This window comes from Kogia breviceps, chromosome 1, assembly GCF_026419965.1.
Source record: "Kogia breviceps isolate mKogBre1 chromosome 1, mKogBre1 haplotype 1, whole genome shotgun sequence".
NCBI classification, from domain to species: Eukaryota; Metazoa; Chordata; class Mammalia; order Artiodactyla; family Physeteridae; genus Kogia; species Kogia breviceps.
The window spans coordinates 40,884,268-40,904,670 of NC_081310.1; the positions used below are offsets into that span (position 1 = coordinate 40,884,268).

Sequence of the window (20,403 nt, forward strand, 5' to 3'; positions counted from 1 at the left end):
ATATAGAAAGAAGTTAAATATAGATATGTGTAAGTACATATGTGTGTATATGTATACACACACACCTACATATATAAAAATAGCCTCCCGATCCCCATAATTTTCTCTTACTCCCTTTATTTTAGGCATAAAAATAAGACAATATTATATATCTGTCTCACAAGGAAAATAAAAGCTCCATAAAGGCAAGGGTTTTCTGTGTCTTGTTCAACAATATTGTGCCAGAGCCAAGAAAAGTCCTGGCATCGGCACTAATATTTGCTGAGTAAATTAATGGATGGATGAATCCATTATCAAGCCCTTCAAGTCTTAACTCATTGGCCTCACCTCCAACTGCTTTTTTTCCCTGTGATTTATTTTTTAAGACATTAATTTTTAGAGCAGTTTTAAGTTCATAGCATTGAGAAGAAAGTACCTATAGTTCCCATATACCCTCTGCCCCCCACACATGTACAGCCTCCTCTGTTATCAACATCCCCATCACAGTGGTACGTATGTTACAACTGATGGACTTAGGCGGACACATCATTATCACCCAAGTCCATAGTGTACATTAGGGTTCACTCTTGGTGTCAAACATTCTATGGGTTTGAACAAATGACATGTATCCACCATTATCCAACTCCTTTTTTTCCCCCAAAGAAGTATAATTTAAATGTATTAATAATTAGTTTTTTAAAATTCTGAGAACCAGGTGTGTAATGAGCGAGAAAAAATGTTTTTGACAAAGTCTCAGTTTTGAGCACTAAATTTCTCTATTTTCCAGCTAACCAGAAGCAACTATAACTCAAAAACATGCAGAACACATAATTTCACAATACTCTGTAAAAAGCAGGGCAAGAAAGTTATTTTAGCATTATTTAATTGTAAGTCATTCAGTCATTTTTGTTTGCGGTGACATTTGGTAAAATAATAAGGATACATACTCTGGTAAAAGATTTTTTTCATTTTTTTCATATGAATTTGTGAATCTGTTTACCTCAAACTCCTCTTCATTCCTCTAACATGACAAGCTTTTTTCCTCTTCTCTGCCTTTACATTCACTGTTCCTTTTACATTAAAAAAAAGAACTGTTCTGAGACCTTCCCGTGGCTGGGTACTTTAAGACTCCAGCCAAATGTCACCTATACAGGAAACCCTTCTGTAACCATCTGTGCAATGGCAAGCTCACGCTCATCCAAATCACACTCACTCATATAATCATGGCATTTGTTACTGTCTGTATCCTCACTCCTATAAACTTTACGAAAGCCAGGACCTTGTTTACTTGTTCGTTGCTAACTGCCCACCACCACAATCCCAACTTAGAACAGTGACTAGCTAGCAGGTACTCAATAAATACCTATTGGATAGACTTCGGATGAATGGAGGATCCTGATATAGCTATATAAAAAGACAGAGAGGAAGTGGATGCTGACATAGGTGAGCTAAATTCTGTTGTCTGTCAGAGCAGGAAGTTAATATATAATGCCTATACTGATGAATTAAGACATATTAAAACCTTAAAAATGCATTCCAATATACATTAGATGCAGACAAATACTGTTTGATTCCACTTGTACGAGGTACCTAGAACAGTCAAATTCATAGAGTCAGAAACTACATCGGTAGATGCCAGGAGCTGGGGGGTGGGGGAGTGGAAGGGGGAATGGGGAGTTAGTGTTAAAGGGGACAGCGTTTCAGTTTAAGAAGGTGAAAAATTCAAGATATGGATGATGGTGAGAATTGCACCACAACATGAATGTACTTAGTGCCACTGAACTGTAGAGTTAAATATAGTTAAAATAGTATGTTTTATATTATGTGACTTTTACCACAATAAAATTTTTTTAAAATTATCTCTCCCTATTAGAATTTATATTATACACAGGCAAGGATATTTGTCTGTTTTTTTTTTCTCATGGATGCATTCCTGAGTGCCAATAATAGTCACTGGCTCCATACTTTTTGAGTAAGAGAAGAGGATTAAGAAAGTGTCACAATCTACAAATGCAGCAGGCCCAGCTTGATGGCTCTAAATAAACATTTGTTGAATAAAAGAAAACAAAAAGACATATTATTATGTCTCACTTATATGTGGAATCTGAAAAAAAAAAACAAAGAACCAATTATATTGGGACTTTCCTGGTGGTGTGGTAGTTAAGAATCTGCGCTCCCAATGCAGGGGGCCTGGGTTCGATCCCTGGTCAGGGAACTAGATCCCACAGGCATGCCGCAACTAAGAGTTTGCATGCCACAACTAAGTAGCCCGTGAGCCACAACTAAGGAGTCTGCCTGCCACAGCTAAGATCTGGCGCAACCAAACAAATTAATAAAATAAATAAAAATAAATTTTAAAAAATTATAGAGAACAGACAGGTGTTTGCCAGAGGCAGGAGATGGGGGTAAGTGGGCAAGGGGAGAAATGGGTGAAGATGATCAAACGGTTTATAAGAATTAAATAATTCCTGGGGAGGGCTTCCTTGGCAGTGCAGGGGTTACGACTCCGTGCTTCCAATGCAGGGGGCGCAGGTTCAATTCCTGGTTGGGAAACTAAGATCCTACATGCCATGCAGTGTGGTAAAAACAAAAAACAAACAAACAAAAAATTCCTGGGGATGTAACATACAGGTTGGTGACTAGAGTTAACAATACTGTATTGTATATTTGACAGTCACTAAGAGAGTAGATCTTAAATGTTCTCATCACAAGAAAATATATTATAATTACATGTGGCAATGGATGTTACCTAAACTTATTGTCGTGATCATTTTGCCATATATACACCTATCAAATCATTATGTTGTATATCTAAAACTAATACAATGTAATAGCCCACTTATATTTCCATCTAAAAATGAAATATTACTACAGACAGGTTATTTAGAGATGATGTAATTTTAAAAATCGAATTCAACAATTATCACTGATGAATGTATTCATTCATTCATTCACTCAACAAATTATGCTACATCTACAGCAGTGACCCATGCACAGAGCATACGTTCAAGGAGCCTGACATCTAACTACAGAAACAGGCAATTAACCCCAAAATTAACACAATTAAATTTCTATATGATAAAGGAGGGATACAAACTAGTCTCAGGAGGTTAGAAAAAAGGGAGTGACATTTAATTTGAGTTCTAAAGGATAAATAGGAGTTCAGTAGCTAGGGGGAGAGGTCTGCTCCAGACCCAGGGACTTACATAGCCCAGAAGTAAAAATGTGGAAAAGTCTGCGAATTTGAATTTCAGCCTGAGGAAAGAGAGGGCCAGGGCTTCAAGCTGGTGAGTGACAGATCATGCTTACATTCTAGAATAAAATAATCACTCTGGTTCCTGTGTAGAAAAGAGAATAGAAGCTTGTAAGAGTTTAAAGACTGCAGCTAACCTAGGAAAGAGATCATGGTAACATGCACAAGAGTAGTGGTAGAGAAGCTACAGAGAAGTGAACCAATTCAGATCTTCAGGTGGTAGAATCAGCAGGACGTGGTGATTAAAGGGATGTGGAGCCAAGAAAGAATGTAAATCAGAGCTGATGACACCCTGGCAACTAGGACTGCTGAGTGGCTGGTGAGATTATTCACTGAGGTTGAAAAATGCGAAGGAAAGCAGGTCTGGGGTAAGATAATGCGCTCAGGTACAAATATATGGCATTTCAGATACCTGTACAACACCCAAATAGAGGTGCCCCGTAAGATATGGGTCTGGTGCTCAGGAGAAAGGAGGAGGCTGGAGATGGAGAACTGAGAATAATTAATATACAGATGTCAATTGAAGCCATGGGAGTAAAGTGAGAAAAGAAAAGCTCAGGCCTGCAGACAGTTGCAGAAGTCAAAAAGTTAAATCTGATCAAATAATTTTAACCTTTATACAATATTCCCTTTCTGTTTACAGTCAGACACAAAGCCAACTTCTCTACAGAGCACCCAGTACATGTTCTATCAGCCTGAAGCCTGGCACAGAGCTATTTATAAAAAACAAGGGCTTGGCTTTCTTCATTATTATTACTTTGGGTATGATACTACAGAAACCAACTTATTAAATCACACTGTTAAGTGCTTACTAATGTGGAATTCATCAAAAATGAATCAAATCATTCTACAACTAAACATAAAATGCACACTCAAAAATATGATTCACGTTTTTAAAGAGGCCTATAATTATCAACATAAAATAGAGCCTCTTTCTGCTAATACAGTACTTTTTTAAAGTATGTAAACTGCAATTTGATGTGGTACCCAGCTGCTTATTTTGCTCTGCAGTTAATTCAATTAGAAATGTACATATTATGAATCAAGGTAAATCCAAAAGAGATGAAATAGTAATTGGTGAATTTGCTTAAAATTGGTTTACTTGCTATCTATATTACAAATTTTGAGAATGTTTTTTCATAAGAAAACTTAGCCTGTTCCTCCCCCTAGGGTAAACGTATTTTGGATTTTATGCTATGAATTCGCATCCTCTATATCAATTTCCATTCCAAGTGCTTTTGTTCATTACTGTTCATAGTTCAGTCTGTCAGTTTAATTTTGTGCTGCTTGGTAGGTATCCACAATAATTACAATGTTTAATGCTGTACCTTAAGGGTGAGCTTAACAGAGCAGTTTAAATGCATATGTTCTGGCCATTCTTTGACTCCCATCCCATCTCTACACACACACCCTATCCCCCACACACATACAAGCATGTCCACTAGCTGTGTTATATATGATATCTTTCATCTTACTAGCTATTTTACCATTACCTTCTACAGTATATCTGACGATGACATTATTATTGATGCTACAGTAAACAGCGAATATATGTGGTAAAAATACATGCACTATAATGAATCAAAATGACATACCTACCCACCAGACTCCCTCTACTCATTCTAATCAGATAATGGGTTTTGCTGGTTTTTTTTCTTTAGTGTACTACACAAGGAGGAAGTAGCCCTGGGGAAAAACAGTCATAAAAACAAGGGAAAATTAAAGTAAATGTTTAGTTCATTGAAAATAGAAAGGAAGCTCAACTAGAAAATCTGTATCAAATAATATAATTCATTTGGTTCTATATGTAGTCTTAATGTGAAGTTCCCTGAAACATGGGTGGCAAGTGACACAGACACAAACCCTCCAATTAGACTTTTTATTATGACCTAATTCATTAGAGCATAATTAAATTTCTTATTTAATGATTAACCATAAGGTTAGAAGAAAAGGTCATGTTGAATGTTAATTATACATCCTTTAAAGAATTTCAAAGATGTTAACAGCAGTACTCTCATAGACTGTCAGTTGTTAATTAACTCAAACTCTTGGAAGGCAATTGAGCATTCTCTTTAAAAATTCAAAATGCATATATCCTTCTACTAATCAATACAACGGGGAATAATTTATCCTACAATCAATTTGCACAAGTGTGCAAAAATGTGCACGAAAGGATGCCTGGTGCAGTACTGGCAATACCAAATATTGGGAAAAAATTATGCATTCATTAGTGGGGAAATTATGATTGTGGTGCATTCATATGATAGAATGAACACAAGGATACAAAAAGTTCTTCTAGATAGATTATTAAATGAAAAAGAAAATCAAGGTATAAAAGAATTTGTGCCAGAATAACCTCTATCTGTTTTTAAAAACAAAAGATAAAGATACATGAAAGTGTTTGCACCAAAAAAATGCTGCGAAGATACATAAGAAACCTAACAGTGGTTAGCTCTGGAAAATGGGACTGAAGTCAAGAGGACAATAAGATGGAGAGGAGTAAACATTTAACTTTTCTTCAGTGATATATATATATACACACACACACACGCACACATACACACACACACACTATATGGATAGAGTTTATGTATATATTATGTATATATAATTTTTACCATATACATATATGATTTTTAAGTTGAAGGAAAAAAACAAGTTAAAATAAATAAAAGATTATGAAGAAAGAGAAATAGTTCAACAGGCATAATGGAGAACAAATTTAAAAGTAGAGAACTTACATACAGCAGAACCTTCTTACCTGACACTTAGCACTACAGTATTTGGCAGCTCGGCATTGAGAGCATCGCATCAGCTTTTCCTTCCTGTTAAAAAATAAAGTTCACATTAGGAAATGAATGAGAATCATATATGGCTGAAGAAAGAAAAAAACATAAGTCAAGGTATTGACACCAATATGTTCTGCTCACTCTATCTGTATGGTCCATGAGATTTAGATTTTCACAGTGAGGAACATCTTCTTTCACCTTCAATGTGAGACATACACATAATAACTAGTGTTCTTTTTTTTTAATTGTGATAAGATATATATAACAAAATTTATCACTTCAACCATTTTTAAGTGTATAGATAGCTTCAGTGGCCTTAAGTGCATTCACATTGTTGTGTAACAGCCACCACCACTAATGTTCTTTTTAACATAAATTTAATGAAAACACAGAGATGCCCAGTTAGGCAAAAAATTTCACTTCATAGAGTTCTTTTTTCATAGAGTTTTTAATGTCTCCATATGAAATTAAGAATCTAGCCTATCAACTGACTGAAAGTTCCCTACACCGTTCAAATAGAAAAATTTTAAAAGTTTAAATTTGTCATGTAGTTTAATTGTAATATACTCCTTCTGGGAAATGATTTTCAATTTCCATTAAATTCAATTATTACTTTCAACTTGCTAAATTGAGATGCACCAAAGTTATGTCCTCCCCAAATCGCCTGAGGAAGAAAAAAGCCAAAACAAAGAAAAACTTGGATTATAAAATAAAAACAATAAATCTGATGATGAAATTCATAGTAACAAATATCAGACAGGACTATAGATACTTTCAAGGCAGCCAAGAGCATTAAAAGTCAAACTATAATATTAACATCAGTGACAAAACAGGAACAAATCTTTCTAAGCACTTCTGATGTGCCAGGTACTGTTCAAAATTCTTTACATCTATTGACTCACACTTAACTTCAGATAGTCCTATAACTAAGCAGTTTTATTACGCCCATTTTAGAGATACTTCAATACATTTTCAAGAGATAAGAAGCAGATGACTAAGGAAACACACCATAAAGTTCAAGTGGCAGGTGACACTGAAAGGGTAACAACTGAACCCTACAGAGAATCAGAACTTGAATATACCAGGTACCTCACCCATAGGAGAGCAGGAGTGAGATATGGAGCATATAACATGGGGAGAGGTTAAAAGTCTAAATAAAGCAAAGTCCAAACACCTCCTACCCCCAAGTGTAGAATTACAGGTGTCAGATATCAACATCCCAGACAACCCAAACCCAAGCAACCTGGCCCTAAAGTTCTTGCTTTTAACCATCACATTATACTACCACTCTTAGACAAAACTGGATTAAAACAAAATCCACCCATAGACTATTTTTTTAATTAATTAATTAATTTTTTAAAATTTTTTAATTTTTTTTTTTTTTTTTTTTTTTTTTTTGCTGTGCTGGGTCCTCACTGCTGCACGCGGGCTTTCTCTAGTTGCAGCGAGCGGGGGCTACTCTTCGTTGCGGTACACGGGCTTCTCATTGCAGTGGCTTCTCTTGCTGCGGAGCACAGGCTCTAGGTGCATGGGCTTCAGTAGTTGTGGCACGCGGGCTCAGCAGGTGTGTCTTGGAGACTCTAGAGCGCAGGCTCAGTAGTTGTGGCGCACGGGCTTAGTTGCTCCGTGGCATGTAGGATCCTCCCAGACCAGGGAACGAACCGGTGTCCCTTGCATTGGTAGGTGGATTCCTAACCACTGTGCCACCAGGGAAGTCCCGTCATAGACTATTTATGAGACACACTCCAAATAAAAGGACATACAAAGGTGGAATGAGAAGGATATGCTAGGCAATATTAACATTAATATAAAATTTAATTAAACACTAATAGAAAAAAGCCTGTGTAACTATATCAATATCAGAAAAAGACATTAAGGTTAAAAATATTACTAGAGATGAATAAGGTCAATACACAAAGATAAAAGACTCCAATCACTAAGTATTAAGTACCTAGGAACAAATGTATGCAGTCTAAAAATACATAAAGTAAAAGTAACATCTAAAAAAATGATCAATACACAATAAATTAATACAAGTAAGGCCTTGAAAATAGTGCCTGTAATATATTAAGTACCATACAAGTATTAGTTATCAAGTCTTTTTCAGGAATTCATAGATCAAGCAGATAAAGAATAAGGAGCTCTATAATTTACTTGATCTCATGCAATACACAGACCCTTGCACCTTTTATATTAATGTGTATTCACATACTCTTTTCAAGCACCCACTGGCCATTTACAAAATATGCCCACACATTAGGCCACAGAGCAAATCTAAAAATCCCAAAGAATCAATATTATACAAATAATTTTCTCCAACCATAAAAGAATTAGATTAGAAATCAGTAAAAAATAAATAAATAAATAAACCCAGTAAAATCTCATATTTATAGAAATTTAAAAGCTTATATAGGGCTTCCCTGGTGGCGCAGTGGTTGAGAATCCGCCTGACGATGCAGGGGATACGGGTTCATGCCCCGGTCCGGGAAGATCCCACGTGCCGCGGAGCGGCTGGGCCCGTGAGCCATGGCCGCTGAGCCTGCGCATCCGGAGCCTGTGCCCCGCAACGGGAGAGGCCACAACAGTGAGAGGCCCGCATACCACAAAAACCACACACAAAAAAAAAAAAAAAAAAAAAAAGCTTATATAACTCAAGGATCAAAGAATTGTCATGAAAATTAGAAAATGTATTAGATTAAATAATGAAAAAACACCAAAACGTGAGATAAAGCTAAAGTAATACTTAAAGGAACATTTATAGCTTTAAATGTTTATGTTGACCAACATAATCTCCTTAACTTTCCCCATAAAAAAATGACAGAGCAAGTAGGAAATAGGAAAACCTAACCATCACTCCCCACCCTGGAAAATATCTACAACAAACCCAAAAATATTAGCAGGAAAAAGAAAACACACACACACACACACACACACACACACACACACACACACACACACACACACACACACTACTAGCTTCAAGACTTGAATTAAATCAGCATATTTGTGGGAGAAAACAAAGAAGGCAATTTCCAATAGACCTGAAAACAGAAGAAGCCCCAAACTGCCAAAAGATCCCTGGCAGAAAGCCTGTCAAGCCAAACTGAGAACTGCACCCAAGATTGGGATAGTATGCTTTCTGCAGGAACACTCCTGAAGATGAGGTCCCTGGGGCTCCCCTGAATCCTGCTTTCCTTAGACCTGGCTCCTCAGATTTCCCCTCATTTCCTTTTTTCTTGTCTAAGTTATTCAGAGGCTATTTCTGTTGCTTACAAATAAAGATCCCCAACTATACAAAGTGTTTCATCTCAATTTTTAAAAATAATAAGCAGAATCAAAATACCCAGGAAAAGGGCTTCCCTGGTGGCGCAGTGGTTGAGAATCCGCCTGCCGATGCAGGAGACACGGGTTCGTGCCCTGGTCCGGGAAGATCCCACATGCCGCGGAGCAACTAAGCCCGTCAGCCATGGCCGCTAGGCCTGCGCGTCCGGAGCCTGTGCTCCGCAACGGGAGAGGCCACAACAGTGAGAGGCCCGCGTACCGCCAAAAAAAAAAAAAAAAAAAAAAAACCCAGGAAAATCAGTGATGAACCTGGTAGCAAATAAAACTTCGTCTTCTCCCTCCCATAGCTCTCAACCACAGGCTTTAATGAATTTTAACACAGAATTTCAGCAAAATAAATAGCAAGATGATTCAAAGTACTGGGATAATTCAGCTGCCGTTTGATGTGTGAAAAAAATTCCTTAACATGAGTTATTTAAATGTTTGGGGTTACTTTTACATATCAAATAAGCAAACAAATAAATTTAAGTTCTCAAGTTTCAAAAAAAAAGGTCAACTAAATCCAAGAGAAAAGTAGTGTGTCTGATTAGAGGAAACACTGAGGCTTTGAAGAGTTACTGCTTTTCTCTGTTGAGTAAGGTTCAGAGTAATAGCCTCCTGGTAAGGTCTCCCTGCAGAGAAAAAACTTGGGCTGCAGTGGAAGAGGAAAATAAGTATTAGAAACATAGCCACCCAGACAGTTCATGAAAACATTCTTTCTCTCTTAAAAAAAAAAATCAACACATCATTTCCAACTGAAAGACAAACCCACATTTTTCTTTAAAAAATCAGAAATGTACATGTCAAATAAAAAACAGAATTAATTAGAAGCCCTAAATAAAAAAGATCACTTATTCTAGGTGGTAACCCCAGAGGCTAAAACTAGAAATACTGAAAGGAAGGTAGAGAGAGACAGATTCTGTCTAAAGGTAAAGAAGATCGTTGTGGCAACAGCAACTGTTCAAAAATCAAATGAAATGCCCTGAGAAGGTGGAGTTCCAGGTCATCTGACATGTTCAAGGAGAATCTGATAGGTACATTTACAGACATATGTAAAGGAAATTCCAGCACTGCAAAGGAGCATGAATTAAGTAAGTTTCCTTGTAATTCCAAAATTATTTGGTTCTGCTTCTCCTGTGTAACAAAAAAAATATAAACAAAATTTGACGATAACAAAATTTGTGCATAAGGCCAAACATGATAATCTCACAGGAGTAGAGAAGTGAGCAATATACAATTTTCACAGACTCCACAAACATCCTGTTTGCAAAGCGATTATTTCAAGAGTCCAGAAATGGAATTTCTGAATAAAAAGCAATCTAAAGAAACAGGTTAGGAATGTATCAGTAACAGAAAGGTGATTTAGTTTTACCTCTTTTTTCCCCTCCACTTAAAAGACAAATAGTAGCAGTCTACCTCTAAATTAAAGAAGATAATAAAATTATTGTATACTAAAATAAATGGAAGTTTTAGGCCCCCATCCCAAAAAAGCAAAAAAGGGTTCCCTTATCACTTGTTCATATAAACTCGGATGTTACTGAACGCAATGTCAAATCAGAGAAAATTCTCAGCTTGCTCCAGATACAGTGATTCACGGAGCATAAATTAAGTCCTCTCTTCCAAGTAAAAGTTGGGTCGTAATTAGTTTCTCCAATAGCCTAGGCAACTGAAGTGTGGAAAGGAAATTAAAATAAAGCTAAATTAATTGTTCTGCTGCTATACAAATTAAAAAGTCACACAGTTGACCCTTGAATAACATGGGGTTTAGGGGCGCCAACCCTCCATGCAGTTGAAAATCTGTGTATAACTTTACAGTTTGGCCCTACATATCTGAGGGTCTGCATCCACGGATTCAACCAAATTCGGATGGTGTTGTACTGTAGTGTTTATTTAGTGAAAAAAAACTGTGTTTTTTTCACTAAAACAGAGTGAAAACTAAAACATAGTGGACCCACACAGTTCAAATCTGTGTTATTCAAGGGTCAATCGTATATGGATATAGGGGAAACCACTGTCTCTAAGAAATCAAAGAGGAAAGGGGATTAATTGGCTCCCTCAGATCCTAACAACTGGAGAACTATTTAAGGGAACATCTCTGTCCTTCTTGGTTATCAGAGGGCAAAAGTATCCTACTGTTTAGAAACTCTGCCCTAAAATAATACGGCCAGTTGCCAGGTAGAGAGAAAGAAGTTTCCTGGAAAGGATATAGAAAATGAACAAATTCTATCCCAAATTTCCCCCAGCCCTGGCACGTACAGAATCCATTTAAAACTTCCCATAGAGGAAAAAAAATGCATCTACAACACATTCATAGATAATATACTTATCATACAGGGTTCTTTCCTAGTAACATGCCTCGATCTCCTAGAAGTCTGCCAGTGTGTCTCACGGTTGAATCTCTCCTTCAACAGCCATCCTCACAATGGAAGGAAACTGTTGACCAGTCAGATGCAGGTGAAGGCTCAGACACCACAGGGAAGCCAGGCGACCCTCCTGCTCACTGAAGCACACTCATATGGATGGAGCACAGCCCAGCACAATCAGAAGCAACCCCAGAGCCCAGGGTGTGCCTTTGCAGCCTCCTCATTCAAGGTGAAGATCCCTGCGCAGTGATCTTTTGCACCCTGAATATCTCAAGGACCAAATTTTAATTTGTGGCTGATCACTGAGGAAATTTATTTTGTGGCTGATTTCTTTGGGAAGAAATCTGAGCTGAGAAAAAGACCAGAGCACATTGAGTAAAGCCTGTACTACTTATAGGTGCTAAGGAAAGAGTGTTGACTTACGGGATGCCTGATTTAGTACCCCAGGCCTTTATACAAGTTTTAAGAAAATTCCCTGAATAGAATTCCTAGGAAAGTATTTTTTCACATAATTAAGACCCAAGATGCTCTATGGAGTATGAGAAATACTGCATGTCATGATGGGCAAGCTCTTAAAAATAAAGAATAAAAACTCTCTATTTGTTTTTAAATGGAGAAAGCCAAAATACCTAAGTGAAAGAAGTCTAAATACAATTTTTAAAACAAAAATACCATAGAAATATTTATTTACAAAATTTTTATGTTTGTTAATATCTTTGAAACCTCAGGATCCTGATTCATTAGAAATGTTAATATCATGTAACTAAGTACTTGGCTATATTTCCCCCTGGAAATTTCTGAAGCAAAAGAAATTCTACATTATGAAAAAGAGATTATCCCAAATAGAATCATGCTATTCTATTCAAGGGTAGTGCAACACGTACTCTGGCCAAATAAAATACACTGGAAAATGCTAAAGAACTCCTTTAGGCATAAATATTCATAATAATATATTAAAGGGATCCTCCATTTTTGTTTGGAGATGGTAACTGTGTGGGTTTGGGCCCAAAGGCCTTTTTAAAAATTAAAGAGATTCATATCCACCATCCATCTAACTATCAAACGGTTTTTAATACAAAGCAGCAGATGTGATCAAAATAATATATAATAGATTCATAACACAGGAATATAGAAAGAATTGGTTTGGACTCCTTTTTCTATATTTCCTATTACTTTATTTCCTATCTCTAATATTTAAAGTACAAAACAAGAAAATGCAATGGATAACATTTCAGGGAAAATGAATCTGTGATTCACAGGCACCATAACTTCATGGGAGAAGCACAAGTAATTGAAACCCGCATTAGCACTTAGAGAAAAGCACAGCAAAGTACTTGAGCCAAGTTAGTCAAGAGAGGCAGACCCTCTTACACGGGGGACTTCCCTTTTTCACTGTCCTTGGTCTCTTAAAGCTACTGTACTGGCAGAGACCATGCTACCTGATGAACACGAAGTCCAGTAGTTAAATCAACAAGTGTTCAGTGACTGGCCACCATGTAAGGTGTAAGGTCCTGGGTGGGTGAGTGTGAGGGGGGTATTACAGTCACAGTTTCGAGGAGCTCATGGTAAAGGAGGACAGATCAGCACATACCACTTGCAGAATGAGCTACAATACAAAACCGTGTTTTGAAAAGTGGCACAGTCTACAGGGCCCTAGTTCAGAAGAAGGAAATGTCACTTTCTGACAGGTAAAGAGTGAATTAGAAAAAAAAAAAGTGAATTGGAGAGGATGTTATAAGGGAAAAGGAAGACACCATACCTAGGAGGGAAAATATTTTAGCAGTTTAGAGTTCAAAATCTGTAGTCCAAGTGCTATAGTCTGAATGTTTGTGTCCGCCCTAAATTCATGAATTGAAATCCTAACCCCCAAAGATATTAGGAGGTGGGACCTTTGGGGGGTGCTCAGGTCTTGACGGTTGAACCTTCACTAATGAGATTAGTGTTTTTATAAAAGAGACCCCACAGAGATCCCTTACCCCTTCTACCACATGAGGAAAAAGTGAGAAGGTGCCAGCTATGAACTAGGAAGAGGGCCCTTATCAGAATGTGACCAGGTTAGCTCCTCGATCTTGGGCTTTCCAGCTTCCAGAAGTGTGAGAAATAAACTTAGGTTGTTTATAAGCTACACAGTCTGTGACATTTTATTACAGCAGCCTGAAAGGACTGAGACACCAAGTCCACTCCCTAACTAGCAGTGTAACCTTGTAACCTCTCTTAGCCTCAATTTCCTCCTCTGTAAAGTGAGAATAAGTGACCACTCATAAAACTGTTGGGTAGACTATATGAAGTAATCTACATAAAGTGTCTGCTAATAGACTGTCTAAGCATAGAGTTAAAACTGAGTATGCTAAGTACATTTTCAAAGTGCTCAAGATAATTTTGCCTATTTCTATGCCATATCTGAAAATCCCACACCCCTTCCATGGTTGCTAAAAAAGCAAAATCCACATGTGCCACAAATCTAGTCATCTCCTTGCAAGCACACAGAAAATTCACCATTTTTTTTTGAAATCCACATGTTCCCATAATACTTGGCTCTAATCTCAAAATTTGACTAGCATCGTTAAGTGTTTCACTGCTCAATCACGTTCACTAAAGTTTGTATTACTACTATTTTTAATTTGATCAGAATGATTAACTTCAAAGTGGTCTGATTCAAGAAGTTAAAAACGTTTTATGAAAGTTTCATTTGTGGAAATTAAAATCAGAGAAGGCTGTTACATCTTCAGTAATATTAAAAGGTAATTAAAACTCCTAATATTCTGTTTGCTTTATATAAAATAATGTCTATTACAAGTTGAGAAAATTAACATTTTTACAAGAGTACAGATTTAAACTCTCCTCATTATATGATATTTCTCTACAAAATTGGATATTGTGTGCTGTGGGTCACTCTAACAGCTAAAAATTGAAAACTGGTGACTTAAAAGTGTTTCTTAGGCAGAGCACACATAAGTAGACTGAAGAAAGCTGTGACCAAAATGAATTGCTGAAGAGGGATTTTTTTCTGGTGACAACATCTTTGTTTCTAAATAGGAAACCTCTTTAGCCTAGTAGAGTAATACAACTCTGATAAGTCTAAGAGATATATTCGATTTCCCTAAGTCTTCTTGAAATCTTTTTTTAAGTGAGGAAGAAGAAAAAAACCCGACTTTGCCTAAAGACTGAAATCAGATACCCTTTAAATATGTTAAGTATTGCTATTATAAATATCACACAGCATACATATAAAAATAAAAGTACCATGGGTAAAATATCAAAGAAGGTACAAGAAAATCTGGTCAACATTTTTATTAATATACTATAATATAACCTAAGTCTTCAAAATGGCAAAAGATGCTCACCTTGGTTTCAACTGCAGCGTATACTTTATCACTATGAATGAATTATCTATCATGCTACCTCTAATTAGAAAATGAAGCTTATCAGCAGCATGTTTCCATTTTAACTTGAACAGTGAGAAATCCAAAAGTCAAAATCACTATCTAACTATATTTATCTGTTCATTTCAGAGGCCTGGAAAGCCATTTTCTCCTTCTGGCTGCTTAAAAATTTGCTCTTCTATTTTATCATTAAGTATATTACTTCATTTAACTTTTAACTATAAATTTCCTCAAGTCCTCCTGGAAGTAAGCATTGATGAAATCTCAAATAACTCATTCTCAACTTTGGAGAATAAAATGGCACTTTAAGTTTATAAAGAAACACTGTGCTGACCTAATCCCAAATTAAAGAAACCTTAAAAGATGAGTCCTTAGGAGACAAAGAACTAAATGTTTCACCTGCCAATGCATTATAATTAATTAGAAATTCTTAAATGATTTTCTTTTAAGGAGAATGATCATCAGCTGACAGCCGCTGAATGAGAATTAACAGGGGTCGCAAGGGTTTTCATGTCTGTGTTGTCCTCCTACAGTGAGCAGGTACTATGGCCGATACAAGGTTCTCCCATGGCCCCCCAATGTTACCCTCACATACTCTACTTGTCAAACACCCTTATGAGTCTGATAATACCTTGTGATGAAATGCAGACATCACCCCCAAAACCTTATGACTACAAGTCATTTGCAACTTAGTAAGAATTACCTTAATCAGATAATCGTATTATTGTTCTCTAGACTCTTAGCTGTGATTTCTGGGAATAGACATTTTGCTTAGAGCAGGTATAGAAAGGGAAGAGAACTACCAGAGTGTTTGACATCTAAAAGACCTAGGGAGAAAAGATATCAAAAACCGTGACAATGCACCAAAATGGAAATTAGAAATGTACAAGAAGACAATTTCATTTGCCCTGAAATTTGGACTCCAGCTCATTATGCAGACAGGTATAGAATAGAGAAGGTAAGCTGAGCGGAAAAAGTTCTAGGAGAACAATACTTTAATCCTGGCTGCTTCATTTATTGCTCTGTAACTGATAGTAATAAATATACTTCTCTGTCCCTAAAGTTGTAAGTTATTCTAGTCTATAATAATAATAGCAATAATAATAAAGGCTACACCTAGAATGTTGAATGGATTTTTCATATTACATATACTTTGAGAAATTAAGTTCTGGTAATGTGTGGGAAAAAAAAGAATGAAAAGAAATAGACCAAATTGTTTAAACTTTTCTTTGAGTGATATGAATTGGGGTGATTTTCCCTCTTTTTTCTCTTTTCCAATTATATATAATAATATTATTTTACTTCCATAATCAAATAAACATCAACTTTAATGAAAAGGCAATATGTACTATTTAATGGCTTTAAATTGCTCTTGGTCTAAGGCAGGACACAGAGAGACAGAAAGATCAACAATTTATTCCAATGTTTGGAATAGTAAAGGCAAATGTATGCTTTGTTTACACAAAGTGTAAATGAAATTATATTTTATTAATTGAATTTATTTTTAACTGGCATTTGCTACAAATGTAGTGTTAAAAAGTAAAATTTTTTACTCTTTGATAATATATGAGAACCTGATAATTTAAAATAATGATATCCATCATCATACTATATTTAAAAACTAATATTTCTAGATTTAACATCTTCCAAAATATAAAAAGCAATCATTTCAGAAAAGGAACAATATGAAAAGAAACAAAAAGTTTTACCACATAAACTTGGGCTACTCAGCCTCTTTCTGAATACAAGTTTCAACTTCAACTGATGCTTCGTTTTTTATTATTCTCTCTGACTTACTTAACTTGAAGTTAATCCACAAAAAATAAAATTTCTTTATTCTCTTGCATTAACTTTCACTTTGATTTCGAGTTGGCCAGTCAAAACACCACGGTTTTTTAAAAATTCAGAGGCAAATGGAAAATCTTTGAGATATGAGAGAAACCAAAGGCTATTTCCAAAAATGACCCCGTCATTCATTCACCAATTCATTCTTCAACAAAAAAGTGCCAAGCCCCTTCCAATTGCCAAGCACCTGATTAGGCACATGGCAAGCATTCTCCATTGCTTACCCAACAACCACTTCACTCTTCCCAGCCAAGGGTACTGTGATTTGTTGAAACAGCAGAGATCTCTGGATTTCAGGAAGTGTAGGTTGCCGATTCCAGGGGGATAAATCATTACTGGTCTGAACTAGTAAAAATCTCATGCCCCATGGCCATTGGTTGTTCTAATAACAGACCCTGTTACCCAGTTCTGGCAAATGACTTGCATAGGGATACAGCTGACCCTCATTATTTATGGGTTGTTTATTTGACAATCTGCCTACTCACTAAACTTTACTTGTAACTCCAAATCAATACTTGCACCATTTTTGCAGTCATTCATGGATATGTGTGGAGAGGAAAAAATTTGAGTTACCCAAAGCATATGTTCCCAGATGAGGTCAAATGAAGTGACATTCTGCTTTCTTATTTCAGCTCTCATACTGTAAACGAGACCCCTTTTCAAGGTCTATCTAGTGCCACACTTTACTCATTTTTCTGCTTTTCATTGGTGATTTCGTTATTTTAAATGGCCAGCTTGTACAGTGCTGCAGTGCTATCTAGTGTCCTAAGCACAAGAAAGCTGTGATATGCGTTACCCAGGAAATATGTGTGTTAGATAAGCTTCATTCAGGCGTGAGTTATAGTGCTGTTGGCCATGAGTTCAATGTTAATGAATCAACAATATGTATTAAATAAGGTATCTATAAACAGAAACACACACAAAACAAGGTTATGTATTGACTCGTTGATTAACATGTGCCCAGAGACTTATAGGAACCTAACTTTGTATATCCCCTAGGAGTGATGGTTCAGTTTTGGCTAATTCAATGTTTGTGGGGAATAACAAGAATCAACTATATTTCTAATGAGAGACATTTTGTCCATTTCAACTTTCTTTGCACAAGAGGCAACAAGAGAACAAATACCAGCAGACAGAAAGACCCCGATAACATCCAATAGCCAGCAGCTACCAACCTCCAGCTTTTGGATGGGAAAAATAAGTTCCTATTTGTTTAAGCCATTACAGTGGAAATGTATATATAAAGATATAATAAAATGATGCTTCCTTTTCAATAAGCACACAGTATACTACTCCTGAAATAAGACAATAAACATGTTCTACACTCTGAAAAACCAAGTCCTATAAATGCTGCTTACTGTGCATTCTAGTCAAATGGAGTAGCTTATGTTTGGCATCACTTTTATTTCTACTTTTTGAGGTTAAGGTCAACAAACCTGCAATATTATGAACTAATATTTAATTCTTAATAAACTCTGCACTTATTTTTATCATGTACTTATAAATAGAAAAATACATTCTCAAAAATCATTTTATTTGACATATAAGGTACGGAACATCTGACAAATATATACTGTCTGATTAATATATAATTATGTATGAATGTGTGTGTATGTATGTGTATATATAAAGATATAAGATATATCACAATTTATTTTGCCATTCCACATTGATAGAATTGGCATCATGTCCATATTGATGAACATTTGAGTAGATTATTTTACTCTTATAAACAATGTTACCTGCATTGTACACATATACAATGATTTTCAAAACTATTTGGTCTCAATCTGGACTTAACATATACATACTATAATATATAAAATAGATAATCAACAAGGACTTACTGTATAGCACAGGGAACTCTACTTGATAATCTGTAATAACCTATATGGAAAAATAATCTAAAAAGAATGGATATATGCATATGTATAACTGAATCACTTTGCTGTACACCTGAAACTAACACACATTGTAAATCAACTACACTCCAATTGAAAATAAAAATTAAATTTAAAAAAATTATTGATGGACTCCAAAGAGGTTTTATTTATGTGGGTTATCTCTATTCATATTTACTATATTAAAGACTAAAATTACGAACATTTTAATATATTTATTCATTCATTTAAAATAATAATTCCATTACATGCTGAAATAAATAATACATTTTTATGAAAATAACTATATTTTCCAAAATAAAAATAAGTTAGTGAGCAGAGTGGCACTGTTTTACATTTATGCAAATCTCTTAAATATATGGCTTAATAGAATGCAGCTGGATTCTAATTTATGTTTCTAAATTCAATCCTTGAATAATCGGTTATCATGGAGCGTCTGGAAAACTCCACTGTATACTCATGAGGGAATGAGAGTAAAAAGGCAAATACTGTCTAAATATTACTATAAAAATAGTTTTCAACTTAGAGGTCCTCTGAAAGTACCTTGGGGACCCCCCAGACATTTCAGGACCCCACTTTGACTTCTGCTGCTTCAGAGTACATATTTGTAGAAGTAGAATTGCTGAGCTGTAAGAATGCACATCTTGAAGTATTTCACATATTGACAAATGGCTCTCCAAAGTGGTTGTAGGAATTTACACTCCTGCAGCAGCCTAGTGAGAGTTCTCTTAAATCCATATCTTGTCAGCCCTGTTGACAGTCATTTTACTTTCTGTTAGCCTGATGGGTGTGAAATATTATCTCACTGTGCTTTTTACTGGGCATTTTCTTGATAAATAGTCACAGTTTGAGCATCTTTTCAAGTTCATTCACCATTCATGGTTTCTTTTGTGTGAACTGCCTATTCATATCATTTGCCCATTTTCTGCTGGGTTGTCTTTTAAAGAGATTAAACCTACTGAGTTTGATCTCTTGTTGGATGCATGATTTGTAAATTAATTTCTCACAGACTATGACTGTATTTATTCCTCAATTAGGCACTATAAGAGAATACAATATAGTAGTTAAATCATTGACAATGAAGCCATATGGCCTGGAACTGAATTCCAGTTTATCATTTAGTAGTTGTGTGATACTAAGCCATTTAATCTCTCTAAACCACTGAACGAAAGTGGGAATAAAAACAATACCAAAATTACTTGGTTGTAATGAGAATGAAATAAAACATGTGGAAAACTTATTGTGCTTGGTTTATAGGAAATACTCCTTATTATCATCACATTATTATTATTACTTTAAGAGATTTTTTTTAATGGTAAACTCTCAAAAGACGTTTCTAGATATTAACTGAAATACCTCAAGTGCTGGGTAGAAATATATTAATATATTAAAAAGTTTAACCTTCTAGACATTCAGAATTTTATAAACCCTTGAATGTCTATAAACACTTGGAATATTTTTCCCAGTTATTTTCAAGTCCTTCATATATTTAACTATGAAAAATTATTGAAAAGGTATAATAGCAGTATAAGTAGAAGTCATTTACTGAAATATTCATGGATATAATGA

At 35.6% G+C, this 20,403-nt stretch overlaps 1 protein-coding gene across 1 annotated transcript in view; it reads right to left on the reverse strand.

The window, feature by feature from the left end:
• SMYD3 (SET and MYND domain containing 3) overlaps nt 1-20,403 on the reverse strand; it is a 739,596-nt gene that overhangs the window by 542,868 nt on the left and 176,325 nt on the right. Inside the window, exon 2 of the mRNA XM_059068124.2 lies at nt 5,994-6,057. Coding sequence (XP_058924107.1) covers nt 5,994-6,057 — 64 coding nt within the window. The remainder of the gene's footprint in view (nt 1-5,993; nt 6,058-20,403) is intronic.